Source organism: Clinocottus analis, unplaced genomic scaffold (genome assembly GCF_023055335.1).
Source record: "Clinocottus analis isolate CAN_PGR_092001 unplaced genomic scaffold, fCliAna1.0.p SCAF_7, whole genome shotgun sequence".
Classification (NCBI taxonomy): Eukaryota; Metazoa; Chordata; class Actinopteri; order Perciformes; family Cottidae; genus Clinocottus; species Clinocottus analis.
The window spans coordinates 3,463,476-3,480,000 of NW_027176229.1; the positions used below are offsets into that span (position 1 = coordinate 3,463,476).

The 16,525-nt window shown below is 43.7% G+C and overlaps 1 protein-coding gene across 4 annotated transcripts in view; it reads left to right on the top strand.

Moving 5' to 3' along the window:
- The first annotated feature begins 1,316 nt into the window (after positions 1-1,316).
- Positions 1,317-16,525, top strand: part of ppp3cca (protein phosphatase 3, catalytic subunit, gamma isozyme, a) — a 28,552-nt gene continuing 13,343 nt past the window's right edge. For 2 of the 4 annotated variants that reach the window (XM_068566619.1, XM_068566620.1), the window contains exons 1-4: positions 1,317-2,123; positions 8,228-8,425; positions 10,312-10,436; positions 16,123-16,234. In XM_068566619.1, the coding sequence (XP_068422720.1) occupies positions 2,057-2,123; positions 8,228-8,425; positions 10,312-10,436; positions 16,123-16,234 (502 nt within the window). In that variant the 5' untranslated portion in view covers positions 1,317-2,056. The remainder of the gene's footprint in view (positions 2,124-8,227; positions 8,426-10,311; positions 10,437-16,122; positions 16,235-16,525) is intronic. The other 2 variants (XM_068566617.1, XM_068566618.1) reach the window with 2 other exon arrangements.

A 16,525-nucleotide genomic window follows, 5' to 3' on the forward strand; every position in this document is an offset into this window, starting at 1 on the left:
TCCAGTTGCTTTATTATTACACATCTGACTTTTCCCTTTGAATCCCAGTCATGTTACTCACACAGCCAGACTGAAGGCTCCAGTTTTGCATTGAGCAACAGTTTTCTTTTTTGTAAATTAGTTTTTTTTATTTTTTAAATGAAGCAAGACAGCCATCTAGTGTTCCTGGGGTGATAATGAATAAGGGTTTTCCACTGGTGGAAAAACTTGGAGAACCCAGTTCTCCAAGATGTGATGGGTGTCAATCAACGCAACATTTCATGAAAATAGATCTACATAAATACGTTTCTACTCTTTTTTTTTTTAATCCAATATTACCTGTGCTAAATCACAGGTATATTTAGTCATAATGTAAAAAATAATGTTATATTGCCAATGTTTCGGTTCTCCATACAGTAGTATAAAGATATATACTTAAATACATGAAACAGACGGCTAAGTAATGATTAAAGTGATTTAAAATAATTATAACTCATTTTAAATAATAATTTGCATTTCAATTTGTATGTATTATGTAACTAATTGTATGTTGCAAACTGGCTGTCTACTAGTGTGTGATTTATTTTGATGCAGTAGGTAAATGTAGCGTGTTAACTGTGAGAAAACATTGTGTGGTTTTGAATGCACCGCTACTCGTCTGAGCGTTGCATTCAATTTCCATTTGACGCACGGAAGATTGCGTATTGTGAAAACATACCGGTCACCCGTCCGTGTGTCTTAACCCACCGAATAATAAACAACGTCAAAGTAAACAACGATGTGCATCGCGTTCACTATTTTTTGAGGCATTTTTGTCATCGTCACAGGCAGGGGAGAGACTTTAGGGGCACGCCCGCCAACATCGGGCTCACATTACAATAGGCGTGTCTTGCCATTTGTCACCTTGTTCTTAATATCTTGTCTTTGTTTTTCAGGCATCGGTTTAATTTATTTGGTGGAGTTAAATATTATTTTGCTGCGTACTTGTTCAATAAAACTTTCAGATACATTTGGGCCAAATCAGGAAAAATCATGAAACCTTCAAAGACATCTGGGAAAACGGCTATTCATAAAACACTACAAGCTAAAACTACAAACAGTATAGCCGTTTGCAGGGACTACTCGCGCATTTGACACGCCACCTGCTTTTGACGCTCTTGCTGCAGTATCTGGGGGTATTTTTTTATTGTTTATGGTCTGTCGTGCGCGAGCAGAGGCAAAAAAAGGAGAACAAAAAAAGCATGTCACCTCAATAGAAAATATGTCGTATTTGGGAACGCACCCCTAAACTACGCGTTACGTTTAGTCACGTCACATTGGCTCCACCATGTTGGAGGAAATCCATCGCCGCTCCTCCTCCTCGCTCCCTGTCAGATTAGAGTTTAATCTGAGGGGGAGGATACACCGTCAAGACGCCGTCTGCATCTTGGAGAGGACTCGGCGTTTATCCACACCAAGTAACGTTTACTAACGCGACTTCACGTCAGACTACTTCGTTTATTTTTCTTCATACAACATAGAAGCCTGCGAGTGGAAAATGAAACGACAGTTTCCCGTTGCCGTCTTTGCTGACACGTTAAGATGTTAGCTGGCTAACTAGCTGGAAAAAAGAGTAACTAAATCGGATTAGCCGACAACGGCAGCCTCCCTCCAGGTATTATTTGTACTTGACAACTACTACACGACCAACGCTCGCCTCTGTTCTTTCGTGTGAATTGCATTTCTCCATTTTTTTTTCTTTCCCTTTTATCAACATTACTATTACTTTGTGTTGTAATTGTTCGCTAGCATTAATGTCGCCGCAAGCTAGCTAGGTAATTAGCCTGCCGACCCACAACAAGAGTGCGAGCTCCTGTTCGCGAGCTAATCTTTCCCGTTTTGCTGGGAAAAAAGGGGGCGACCGTCACCGTCAGAGCCTCCGACCGCAGCCGAGAGTCGAGGCGGAGCGGGCGGACACCAGGCGGATGTGCTAGCTTGTCTCCGGGCCAGCTGGCGAGAGCGAGCGAGAGAGAAAGCGAGAGAGAGAGATCCCCATCAAAATTTGAGCCCCGAAATTTAGAAATCAGACGAAGCAAAGATGTCAGGAAAAGATAAGGACAAAGACAAACCGGAGAAGCAGTCCACGACGGAGCGGCTGGTGAAAGGTGAGTGTTTCCTTTTTGGATGCTCGTGCGTACAGTGAATGTTACTTGTGTTTTCTAAATGATTTGTACAAAAAAAACGCGTGATTTGGGGGAAAAACCCACCTGTGGCTTTTGGGATATCTTTGTCGAAACCTCTCCCTGTCAAAAGCAAAGAAGAAGGCGTGTGGCTAAGTATATTTTATTACAGCATTTAGTGCATTGCATTGAGTAATTATCCAATCTTTTGTAATATCCACCATAGATTTTCTAAGCCAGACTCTTTGATCAGGAGATGCTCAGAAATAGGGGATGAATTTGGGCATCTTTAAATTTGATTTTTTTTTTTTTTAAATAATTGCTCAGCATAAAATTTAATAAGTAAGTAGTTGTCCACTCGCATAAGTTATACAGCAACACATAGTGGAACTCAAAGGCCAAGAAGTCAATCTCTGGCGCCGGCCAACCCCCTTGACATTTAGGATGGATGCAATCTGAATTCACGTGAACGTGGAACACCCGAGGTCTGCTCGGGTTACCGGCACAGCTCTTTTGACAAGATGGATTCCTCCACGCCGAGGTTGTCCCGGCTCGTTGGACATGCGGGACACCGTTTGTTGTGTCTGCCCCGAGACAGGACGGGACAGGGCAGGATGGCCATAGCCAAGTTTGAGGTAGCTCCCGTGGGAGAGAGAGAGAGAGAACCCAACTACCTCGACACCACGCTCTCTTAATGCCAACAAAGCCTACTGTACATCCCCCCTCCGTCTGCAAGGGCACTGGGAGAGTGTCCTTCCAGGGGACTGAGGAATGCTGAAGTGTGAGCCAGTGGGGGAGAGGGTGAGTTAATTGTGGAAAGAATCTCCCCAGTGATGTTCCCAACATGGCCAGTCACATGGTGGGGAGAGAGAGAGATAATAGAAACAACATGACAGAGAAGAAGAGAGAGACAAAACGTAGACTGTCGTGAGGATGACTCTGCTTTCAGGGTGCGACCCTAAACCGATACGTCTGGCATAAGTTGTTGATGTCCACGCCATGCATGTTTTCTTTTTGAGGAGATAGTTGTAAAATTGGCTTTAAATAATTCAAGCTTCGAGGTAAAATTATCACTATAGGTTCACGGTTGGAAGTTGCAGACTCTTCAAAAATCCATGATGAGTGTTGATCCTTTTGCGGAAGGGATGTTTCCAGTGTAACTGGTGGCTGTAAGAGGGCTTAACTGGTAGACTGCCTAAAGACTAATGCTGCTCTGGTTGTGTAAGTCAACAGTTAAGCTCATTCGCCTCGGTGGCTCAATGGCTTTTTTAAAATCCATTTTTATCACTCGAGACAGAAGTTTGCGCGGCTCCATTGTGACATGACCGCTGCTTGACGTGACAAAGAGATTCTCGCCAGCTTTCAAATCGAACCGCGTTGAACCTGATCCTCTGTGTTTTTCAAATCAAATCAAAGAGCAGGCCAGAGGGGAACACGCGGCACATGGCGATCGACTGACAAGCGGTGGCAAAAAAAACCCTGAGGCCTGGCTATGTAGCTTTGACATGGGGCGGGTGAGCGGGGTGTAATACATTCACCGATAATTAGAGCAATCTGAAGTGGACTTCATGATTCATCCAGCCACGCTCCGCTCCATTCATCTCCACTCGGCCGCATCTTTGTAATTCAATCCCCCGTCTATTGTGTTGATTTTGAAAACAATGGGCAAACATATCCAGGGCCGTATCAGCTGTCCCCAAACACCATGCCCTCGGTGGGCAGGGTGGCGGACAGTCGTGTCTTTTGTTTTCTTGAGTCGTTTGTTGTCATGCCAGACGGGCATGTGTGTTGGCAGAGGCGGCCCCGATGTGTGTCTGCCGGTTTGGAGGAGTTCATCAAACATTCATGCTAATTAGGCAGGGCATGTTTTTTCTAATAAGAAGCCGATCTCAAGGAGGAAGGGTGGAGGGGATATTCTTAATGAAAAAAAACATATTTTTTCCCTCCTCTTCATTCGGTTGTGTGGTGGAAAAAAACCAACAACCTCGCATCGTCGGCCCGTCGTTGTCTTCCACCGCACAGTGTTTGGATTGAGTGATGCTGGCTGCCAGACGTTCATCTGTATCTGTGTTTGAACAGACCTTCGTTGCACAGGCAAACCTACATAAAATGTATTCTCATTGTTATGATTAGGGGAAGGAGTTGGAAGGAGAGTTCAGCTCTTTGGTATTGAGACCAGCTATCATCGTCCAGCATGGCTAATTAACGCTCATAAATTTGGCCCGTGTGGTTGTCGCTCGAAACGCCTCGCGGCCTGGTTATCTCATGTCCATTGTGTGGCCAATTCTGTGCCATCGCAGCTTTTTTCTTTCCCAGTGTCTGCTTCGTTCGTACTAGAGCCCTGCGTCAGTGTAACAAGGCTTTTAAGTAAACAGCCCCTGAATCTGGAAGCCCTTGCTAATAGAGGCTTTACCTAATCCGTTCTTAAGGCTCGTACCTCAGCTTACAGCCCTCCTCGCTGCCGGGCCTCGAACAGGCCTGGGGAGCACTTACCTGTTTATTTATACCACATCGGTCAACAACAAAGCATGACAGCTTGTCCTCGGGCTAGCCGAGCTGCGACTGTGCTCCAGCTTCTCCACAGAGTGCTGCAGGAATGAGTCCCCACTCAACCCCCCGCCCCACCCCAAGAAGTCAGCATTTTTGCGCTTATCTGGTCGGGTCCCCTTTGTGTCAAAGTCGATGGGGTTTTTGGAATAGCTTTTTGATTGTAGGCCCGGAATAAAGTCTGTTTAACACTGTCTGAAGAGATTTAAAAGTTTTGTTTTAGGTCAGTAAATATCCCTCTCGTGAACTTCAAAGCTTTGTACGTATCTTCAAAAAGTGTCTTAAGTGAGAAAACGAAAAGTCATTCCTACTCCTTTAAGGTGAACAGTCACGTGACCGCAGTGTAGTTAATTTATGCCCCGACGATAGCTTATTACTCCTGCCAATTGCGTTCACGCTTGAAAAATGATAAAAGGGATGTTCGTTTGAGGAGATCATCTTGCGGAACAAAACGTGCAAGTATCATGAATGTTTGTTTGCCGCACAGTTTATTTTCTGCAATAATCCAAAATCCAATTTTGGAAAATCTCATCGGCCTTTTGTCAAGAGAACCAGTAGGATGCTAACTTCTCGGGTTAACCTACAAAAATACATTGATTGTCTGTGGCCGAACTAATGCCAGTTACCAGCATCTCCTGCTCCTGAGTCAAACAGTCATATTCACATCTTTGCTTTTTTGAACCAACAATAAATCCAAGAAATGTTTTTAAATGTCTATAAACCATCGGTGGACTCTTATATTCATGTTAGTCCAGACTGATCCTGAGTGAGAAATACACGAGGCTACCTCTGCTGCATCACTGATTAGCAAACATGCACCCACACAAAAAAATTCATCAACGCTTTTTCTTCTTCTCTTCCTTCACATTGCACTTTGATTTGCTCTGCGTGGGTGTGACAACATTCTCAGAACGCCTCCCTCCTCTCCTCCTCCGCTGGCACAGCTTATCGCACAAGGAGTTCTGATTTTCACGAGCCGATACAAAAGTATTCATGTCGCATCTGATGGCACAGGGTGTCCTGGGTGCATTTGATGATATCAGGAATCCAGGATGAGAAGTGTTCACTGTGGCAATATTTCCTGTGGTTTTAATGCTCACTTTCTCTTTTAAGGGTGTACAAAGGCAGTCGCCTTTGACAGTCATGTTGTTTTATTTGCACTTTTCTACCTTAAGTCTCTGCATGCCCTACAGACACTGTTGAAAACCCTCCCACGCTAGCTTTACACCATACTTAATTGCTGCCATAATGTATTTGGTTTGTGCCTGGCTTGTTATTAGATAAACCAGCTGTAATCCCTCTTACTTTGCAAGCCCTGGGAGTGAGAGGGCTTGGATCATACGCTACTACTGTTTTAAACATGTGCAGCTTAGTCGGTCCGCTCCCGCATTGTGGCCGCTTTCAATTTCATCCCTTTTTCTTCTTCTTTTTTTTAAGTGGTAGTTGCTGCGTTTTATTAGGGGCACAGCGGATCACAAGGCTCTCCGTTCGGATAGTCATCATCATTTGAGTCACGTTTTCGATCACGTATAAGAAAGGAAATACAAGGGAGCGACTATAACATTTACAGATGGCCCTGGTCACGTTTTTTGAGCCGATAGGGATTGCTGATTGTTGATGAGCCACATCGGCCGATACAGAACATTGTTTCGTGATAGCAGCTGGTACACAAGGCTGCAGATTTCTTTCTTTTTCACCACAGCCTAAATCATTGTGCACCGTCTGAAGTTCAAAATGTAATCCATTGACTTTGTCATCGTCGTCTATCATGTTTATTTTGTGCATACACACAATTCTAATAAGAAAATCAAAGATTCTTGGCATTACAGGTTACAAACTACTAAGAGCTAGTGTTAAACACAGCAACATTCCTTCTTTAATATCTATTTTATACATCTCAATTTAATATGATGCCATCGATATGACGAGCCCATCAGCGAGACAATTGGCCATATCTGTATAGTTCATCTTTGCGCTTGTCGTCGGTGCCACCGGTCGGATTCTGCTCGGAAACGAGATTCGATCATGCAGGTTTACCAGAAACTCTTTTAGCTCAGACTCGAGCCGGGCCTCCAGCAGCAGTCCAGGCCCTACTGCTGGCCCCGCTGGAGCGAAGGACGACACCGGAGAACCAAAATCAGTACCGAGTAGCGCAGACTGTCAGATCCTGCTGCAGTACAATGAGAGGTTTTCTAAAGCGTATCTGGTGCTATGGAAACTACTACTACTACTACTTTTGTCCAAAGTGACTGCCAAAATCAGCACAATAGGAAAGTTTCTCGTAGTAGTTTCATGTTTCTAGCGATAAGATTTGAACACATCATGACAACTTTTTGTATGTACCTTCGCCCCAATACAAATTTTCACTGAGCAGACCTTGAGCACATAATATGTAACTCAATGGACCCTTTTGTGTTCGCTGTTGGCACCGGTACTGTCAACGTTACTAGCTCTCCTCATGCCCATTTCAACACGGATGTGTTGTTCACAGTGTGGCATTATTAGGTACCCTAGAGATTTTCTTATTCTCATTTTCACACTATGATGGTTGACTGTGTTATTAATACACGGTTCACATGTGTGCCGAAATACTCATCCTGTAAAACAGAAAGGATGCCAACACATCCTTTTTTTTTTTACATGTATTCTTTATGCAAAGCGTTTAATGATGATGTACTATAAAAAGACGTTTACAAAAAATAGATGCTTATCTTACCTGTGTGCAAAAACAAAACCTTTTTTTTAACATATATGTAAGATAAAGAGTATTGATGATCATTGGGATAAAAGAATTAATTTGCGTCAGGATAATTGGAAAATTACATTTTTGTCCGATGTCTACTTACACCACTACTGCTCATACGTTACCGCTTCATCATTCACTGCATTAATGCACCATTTGGGAGAATTGGATTGAGTCATGAGACCATATTACATGTATCGGATTTTGGTGAGCGTATAAAGATTTTTTTTTTTGTTGAGAAAATTCACTGCTATCGGGATGCTGGGTCGCCTGCTGGACAGTAATTCCATTTAGCAGTTTTAGATGCTGCGCCTTCGACTGTTTTGTTCAGGAAGCCGTCGGGTCTCAGCTGGGGAAAGCATTGACTTTTAGCGGTGACGGTAAAAGGATTGTGTAGGTGGTACAGAGCAGATTACTGAGAGCGGGGGTGGGTCAAGTGAGGTGCGGGGCTTTTTACCGTCTTGTCTTTTGCATCACCCGCATGGCATTATCACGAAGGTGTGTGCTTTTCTCGTCTTGTGTCAATGACGTCATCTCAGCACAGGCAATGCAGATGTCACGTCTCATGATTAGTCTGCAGAGGGTTTCTTTCAGGGGTTATGTTATGTGTTACTGTCATGAAGTTGACCTCTTTTCTGGCAAAGGTGCTCCCCATCAAATTGTCTTTTTATTACATTTACAATTTAAAGAAGTTCTACCCCTGTTCAACCTTTCTAAATACCAAGAAAAAAAGCAAACTTATTGTGATTAACTCTAAGCTATTAATCCTAATAGATATGTTTTTCTCCCCTCCCGATAGCCGTGCCATACCCTCCACAACACAAGCTGACCGTGAAGGAGTTATTTGAAAGTGGCAAGCCCAACCCCGAGCTGCTTCGTAACCACCTCGTCAAAGAGGGCAGGGTGGAAGAGGATGTGGCCCTGAAGATCATCAACGATGGGGCCAACATCCTCCGCCAAGAGAAGTGCATGCTGGAAGTGGATGCACCGATAACAGGTAGGCAGGCAAGATGCTCAGTGAGAGCTCAGATAGGGGTCGCTGTGATGGCTGCTATGACCTCTGACCACCTACACAAGGTATTCACGACACGTACTATATGAGATCCCCACCCCCAGAGAGTGGATGAATGTCTGTCAATTTAAACTCTGGTCAAAGCCGTTACGAAAAAGAGCAAAAATGTCTTTTTAATGGAGAAAAGCCCTCAGTGTCGTTCTTTGCGTTTCTTTGAACGAAGTTCTGATAGACCTGACACAGTTATCATCTCCTACACATCCAAGCCACGCCTGTAACTGGCGGTAGTTCCTCCAAGGAAGTTGAAGGAAGTTGTCGTCCGTGCTCTAGTTTACTGACACCCAACAACGCATTACTTTAAAGCCCGACCAGATGGATTTTCTTTCGTGCAAGCTAACAATACCCACCCATGACATGGTTGCATCACCTCAGCAATGTTAAGAGTATGGGTGTCACTTGGGCACGAACGCTCACACAAACATAGACTGAGAGCGAGCAGTACCCAGCATGACGTTCGGCAGCATAACAGTTGGTATTATAGCAAGCGAAAGAGAGCAAGCTGTACCCAGCATGCTCTTCAGCGAGTGTAACCGTTCATATTGTAGCGAGCGACTGAGAACAAACTGTACCCAGCGTGTCGTTTTGGCGGTGTGTAACAGTTGATGGGGGTCCACTCTCAACACTCTACAGTGTGTAAATTACACACTACTTATAAATATGTCCTGTAGATTTCAAGAGCTCGCACTGGTTGCTGCACTTCCCCGGATCCCTGAAAGAAACGCTGTGTTCATTAGCTGGATGGTCGTCAAGAAAATGGAAGGAAGGACCGAGAGATTTCCAGACAGCATAGATGGTGTAGTAGAGTCGAGAGTAAACACAGCACCAACCTAGGCATTATTCCATTGCAACACTGTTGGTCTATGCCAGCAGCTGGTTCTGTGCCAGACCCAAGGCCTCACAAGCTGTCGGAGTCAACTCAGTCATCAGTCAGTTCCCAAAAAGTATCTGCTGCTCCCTCTGAGATGACCTGTGCATGGCCTTAGTCCCTTACAGTGAACCCAGCTCACAAGAGATATGATTGTTCATTCCTGACTGTTTCCTTGCATCTAACTTACAACCACTCGGTTTCCCTCAACACATCAAGTCATGTAGCAGAAAGTGTTGAACTCTAAAGGCAATAAAATCAAACTTTACCCTGAATGCTATCATGTGGACAAGAGACAACATGCCTCCAGCCTCTCTGTCTGCTGCTCTCTGAGATGCTAATCTCTGCTAAGTGTTTGAATGAACGTTGCTAACGCTGCAAAGTATTCACAGTTCAGTTGTCGTTAAGTAATACACACCGAACCATAAATCCTTTTGCTCAAATGCTCCCATCTGCTCATATCTACCACCAACACTGGCCTTCTAAAATCTTTGCTGTGATCGTGTTGCTCTGCATGTCATGCAGAGCTCTTCAGTGTATACTTGACTGGAACAACTTGTCGGCTTCAACGCGGACTATTAATGAATCCCTAAAAAATGATATTGTAGTTATTCAGATGTCTTTAGCAATACTAAAGAGAAACACTTATACTATCACTATTCTAATTGGTATGTTTTATTAGATCTATATATCTATCCTTCTATCTGTCATCGTATATCAATGCACGTTAAAAATTGAGAAGGAAAGTAAATATTTGGCCTCGAACAAAGAAAACAGCTTTGAATCTGCATTTTTAATAATTTCAGAAATAATGTAGTTTCTTATAAATATGGCAGGTTTCATCATAAAGGGGGCGACGTAAACCAAGGGATATCCAGACAAACAACTGTTTAAAACATCATAATGCCCACTAGTGACTAACAGCAGCATGTTTGTCTTTTTACAGTATGTGGCGATGTCCATGGACAATTCTTTGACCTTATGAAGCTGTTTGAAGTGGGGGGGTCCCCCAGTAACACGCGGTATCTCTTCCTCGGTGACTACGTAGATCGAGGATACTTCAGTATTGAGGTAAGGTGTTGCGTACTCCAGGTTTTTCTAATTATTTGTTTCTACAGTTTAAATACAACTCATTTGGGTTGTGTTGTGAAGACATAAAACATTTTGTGTTCTGTTTGTGTTCATCGTTTTCATTCCATTTTTTGTTGTTTTGTCAATTAGATGTCTTTATTTTGACCTTCACTCCGAGTTTTAATGTATTTCTGTCAAAATGTTTGGTCATAATCAAGCCAGACCTCTGCTGCTTCTCTCCCAGTGTGGTACATGTGAAGTAGCATCGGTGCGTGCTGTTTGGATTAAAGGAGTTGTTGTGCAGCGTCTTGCGGCAGAATAGTTGTTGGGCCTGGCGGCAAGTATCTTTAAGCTTTGTTCATACGAATAAGTTCAGAGGAGTTTTTACCCTCTTTGCTGCCGGTTGCATTACTCCCCGAAGTGCCAGAGGGCGTACAAACCAAATGAAGTGTGAAGAATCCAAAAGACAGTGAGAAGCAGTGTAAGTCTTAGACTGTATGTGTCACCGGCATAAAGCCATACACTGACCTCCACAAGGGAGAGGAGTGATTGTAATTATCTGTGAGCTGGTATCTCCTGTGCACAGACTACTTTATTGTCTTCATAATCGTCCTGTGAAGAAACAGGTCAGTTTGAATTGGCTGCAAAATATAAACTCAGATTAAGATTTGTAAGGCCACCTGTTTCTGCAGGGTCTCAAAACAAATAGTTTTGTATAATCCATCCATATTTGAAAAGTGTTTTCATCAGTCGACTATTTGGTGCAGTCGCATGATCGTGCTTCAGTGCGGCGAGTATAAACTAACCTTAAGACGGGTTGAAGGGGCGGCCAACTGTCCTTAATTGACAGCAGCCCGGCGTGAGCCGAAGACAGACTGATGGCAGCTTTTAGGATGGGCCACATAGTTTCTGTTTTTTAGAAATTGTAAAAAGTTTTAACACATATTTCATAGGTGGCTGACAGTTTGGCTAGCTCGTTCATCTCTGCAACATTAGCTTGTGATAGTTGCAAGCGTCAGAGAAAATAACTTAATTTTCTTCATTTCTTTTTTTGTATGGTATGCTCGTACAAGTGTGGCAGAACAGATACTGTACAATATACGGTGATGTCATTAGGCCATATTATTACACTTAGAATTGTATTACCCAATATTTAGAATTGCAGAGTCAAACGGGTTTAATTTATCTTTGACGTTTTAAACAAAAAATTGTTTCAGAATGGTGAAATATATAACACATTATTTAAAAAATATTTGGCTTGGGGTCAATTTTGCTGGGTTTGCAACCCACTGGCAGAAACCCAGGATGTAAAAAGATATAGGTAAGCTTAACCGGACCATGGTATGGCCCGTCTGGATTCTCTGGATGGTTAAGATGGTGGGTCAGAATAGCTACACAAATCTTAAAGGCTTACCGCAGCGTTGCTTTGAGGATCTCACTTCAGTGCCAAATGACCAACTGGGTTTTGCTGTCTGAAATTCTATTTTGAATGACAACTTCAAAGGGCACAGTTCATACTTGCTTATTAGATGGTTAAAAATGGAACAGAGTTGCAGTCTGGCTGTCCAAAGTGAACTGCAGCACTCTAATGGAGACTCCGGGCCCGCGGGGACGGCTGTCGTAACCTTGGATTCATAGCCGTTACAAGAGTGACCCAGTTTTCATGGGTAAAAAAAAAAAAATACAGGTCAATCAAAATGACCATAGGAAGTTAAAAAATAAAATAAAATAGTAATAATTGGCCAAACAGCGCTGCTTTAAGCGTACAAATACAATTGTAATAGCTAAAACTACAGCCAGATCATTGAGGTCTTCTGAATTTAGATACCTATCTCAGCATAAACATCGGTATTTTTCACCACATCAATCTCAAATTGTTAGTGTGGATACTGCGGAAGACGTGTTCACACTTTAGCACGCATTTCTGAGCTGAGTGTGCACTGCAGTTCATTACCAAATTAATGTTTGGAAAGGAAGAACCCCGTTGATTTTACTCAACAGCGTTGTCTGTTTACTCCTCTTATGAAGTCAGAAAAATGAAGAAAAAAACAATCTGGTGGTGGGGAGTAACTGTTACGCTACGGAGAAAGAAGTGCTTCGTGATATTAGCTCAAGACAACACTAGCCTCTAGCAGGACACAACTCTATGACCAAGCATGGTGGTTGAGTTGCATTGTGGGAATGTCGGCGCCAGGTTTTGCCAAAGAAGGACAATGAAAAGGCAACATGTCGATTTCTGACCCAGTTTGGTTTTGAACTGACTGTTATGCGATTGTAATGCCACATCAGTGGAGAGTTCTCATTAAGAGGCATAAAAAAGGAAAAGCATCTTTTGTCTTTGTGTGACTGGTGCAGAGGGTGGTTACGAGGTTGATGGTTGATTTTCAAAGGCCGGTTTGATAATGATAGTTTAGAGCGAGGAAAGGCCGATAGCCGATTCAACCGTTGCAATTTCCTTTATTTTCTTTTTTAAATGAACAATATTGGACTTTTTAAACTGGATGACTATTGCACTGAATATCTAAGTCAAAGTAATACATACGTTAACCAATAAGTCTGAATAACTGAGCATCAAACTCAAAGTAATAGATAGAAACGTCCATTGGCCACTATTAGAGCCCAGTTCCACGGATATCGCTGCCAATTAATCTGTCAGCGGCTATTACTTCCAACATGTGCAGTTGTTTTTGCCTTTTCCAGACAGTTCTCGTTCATCTGTCGTCGTTTAGTTAATTATTTGGTCGTAACACCCTGAGGACACACTTCGAAAATGTTGTTTTGTGTATATATATGTATGTATGTGTGTGTGTGTGTGTGTGTGTAAAGGAGAGGGAGGATGGTGGAGTGGGCGGTGTCGGAGTCAATAAGGCAGCAACCTAACATTTTAACCACTCTGTGGGGGCTTTTGATGGACACCGGGCAGCACAGAGGTGGTTGAAATGTCACAGATGAAAGGAGCGGACTGAAAGAGCATCAGCGATGGACCGATTTAGGGCACCAGGATTATTTCCCCATGTATATCTGTAGAGAAGTGAAACTCTTCCTCCTCCTAAACCCAGAAGGGGGGTCTTCTTCACTCGTAAAACGACGTCGGTGCTCGTCCATGTCCCTCCCCCGCTGCAGTCGGAGCGTGGGTGTGATCGGAGGTGTCTGAAGTGTACATCCCACTGTGAAGAACACGGAGCAGCTCATTAAAAGTAATGGAGTGACGCGCGCTGAATGCTGACATGAGACGCAGTCGAGCAATTATCCCCAAAACAAGGCAGTGGGGACAGACGGGTCCAAGCTGCAGCCGATGCGTCTTAAAACTTTAATTTAATTCTCTATAAAATGATCACGGGTCCAGATAGAATTGGCACTGAATCCTGGTCCGGACTGTGGGTCACCACTGAATGACGCCCGGACTAAATGCTCAACTGATTAATCAAGAAGATAATCGTCAGATGAATCCGCGATGAGAATAATCTTTGGTTGTAGCCCTGCGATGGTCGAAACAATGCTCCCGCTGAAGCATGAATATATTATTATAGTCCAATAACTAGTCTGTATGAACTATTCGGGTTCTTCTACATATCGGAGGAAGCAGCTTCCCCTGATTTGCTGATGTCGCTGCAAAACAAAAGAGCCTAAAAGCACCAGACTCTTCTCTCCGGTTTTCTTTTGATGGCAGGGCTGAAAATATTCTGCGTTTTCAGAGCAAGGCCACCGAGCTCACTTCAGTGTGACACACACACACACACACACACACACGACAGATATCGGAGAATGGATATCAGTGTATGTGGTCGCCTTGGCAACATAAAAAGTCGGCGCAGCCTCCTGAAGCAGCGCGTTGCCTTTTCCCTCCGGCGAGCAATTTGCCAGAGCAATCCATCTCTCAGCCCCACTTTTTCATGCTCGGTCCGTCCATAGACTCACACACACTTGGATCACTCTCCCATCCACAGCCTCGGCCCCCATACACACACACACCAGGCACGGGCTGAAGTGTGTCTGGGTTTGAGCTGACGGTAGCCAGTGTTCAAGCCTTGTGCCGTTTCCCTTTGTCTGGATCCAGGCTCTCAGACACGCGGGGCTCCTCTCATTAAAGCCCATGTCGGCCTCCTGCCGTGTCTCTCTGCCTCTGCACATCACAGACTCCCCCACCGCCCCCCAAACATGAAAAGCAAAAAAGACAAGTTACTCCTAGCTCCCTCATTCCATTTATTTTTCTCCCTCTCTCTCTCTCTCTCTCTCTCTCTCTCTCTCTCTCTTTCCCACTGTCAGTTGTGTGATTACACACCTGCTGACTCACTCACCTCAGCGTCTCGTTGCAGCGACTTAATAGCAGGCCGTGGTTGGCGCATGTTGAAAGAGTGGGCTGAGAGTGGCAAAGTGGCAGCTAATTGAGCGGCGCCTTGACCGTGTACTGAAAGCCAGTTCACCTGGATTGTAAATGCTGCTCTGCTGTGTGTGTCCGTGTGTGTTTGTGTGTGTGTGTGTGTCCGTGTCCGTCAGAAGATGGCAAAGAGAAAAATGTTGCTGCTTGTGAAGGAAAAAAACTTATGTACGCAGGATACTCCGTAGTTAATCATGCGTGTGTTTGGATTACAGGAATTCATCAAAGAAATGCGTGTATATATATTTTAAAATAATCTGTGGACTATCATTGTTATACGAATAGACGCACAGAACGATCAGCTGACGGGTCACGCACACCCATACACGTACATGATCACGTTCTCCGTGTGTCATTTCTAGGAGACATAAAGCCGCGGAGGAACAACCTAAAAAACATGAGCAACAACTATGTTGTTAATCTGACACTTATTTTGTTTTATATCATTCTCATCATGCGACACACATCAATCCCAGTCAGTGCGGCGCTAACCAGCGCTATGCTGTGCTGCATTCAGTAAAAATGAAACGCTGTCACGATGCGTTCAAAGTTAATCCTGTAAATTGTAGTAATTGTGCCGAGAAACTCTAATAAATCCAATTGTTTAAAGGAGATGTTTTCTCAGTAATATAAAATAATATCAAAGATTAAATATGAACTGTTTAACTTCCCAACACTAGCTCACTGGAGTATAATATTTCAATAAATGTACAAACACTTCCTTCCTAATCATCTGAATTGTGTGTTTCATCCCCTTTTTGAAATAATATATGATTGCGATTATTTTTGACTGATATTGCAATATCATTTGCGATATTATAGGGAATTTTCAGTGAAAAACATGTTAAAGCGATAATGATGTGAATTCCTGCGTTGATCTGCTTCACAAACACGTTTTCTTTTGCCGTTAACACATTTCCCAATGTGAAAATTGCAGTAGACCACATTGTCATTTTGAAAGAGATAAAAAAAAAAAAAAACGGATGAATTGTGCCGCCCGAGATCAAGGTCGCTGTCGGACTGCAACGAAGACAAATGAAGCAAAGAAAAGTGTGTGGGAGTGTGTAGTTTCTTTTGTTTGAAAAAACAAACAAACTGCAGATCACTTGGAACCAACGGCTGACAGTCTTCTGCAATAATGTGAACAGCGCGGCCCCCAAAACGACTCGCGTGGGCAGCAGGAGGGAGCAACAGCTGATCGAATCTCGCGAGCGAATCACACAAGCACCTCCGCATCTTCTACTTTTTCAAGGTCTGTGCATAATCCTCGGTACACATCTCCGACTTTCTCTCTTTCTCTCCTTGCAGTGTGTTCTCTACCTCTGGTCGCTCAAGATCAACTACCCCAGCACACTCTTCCTCTTGCGTGGGAACCACGAGTGCCGACACCTCACAGAGTACTTCACCTTCAAACAGGAATGTAAGTGCGGGCGCATCTTCCAGCCACAAGGGGGTTGTGTGTGTGTGTGTGTGTGTGTGTGTGTGTGTGTGTGTTTGTGTGTGTGTTTTCACAGTGTCCTGTATCAATCAGCTTCCTGACGATGCATTGTAGTGCAGAGCGCATTGTAGTGCGGTCACTACTACGGGTTAGTTTGAGCGTCCTTTCAGCACCGCCGCTCCCATAAGACTCACTACACGCGGTGCGCAGGGCACCAGGCCCGGAGGGGGACACCAAAAAATATGCAACAAAAAATCCTCAGTTATGATTATA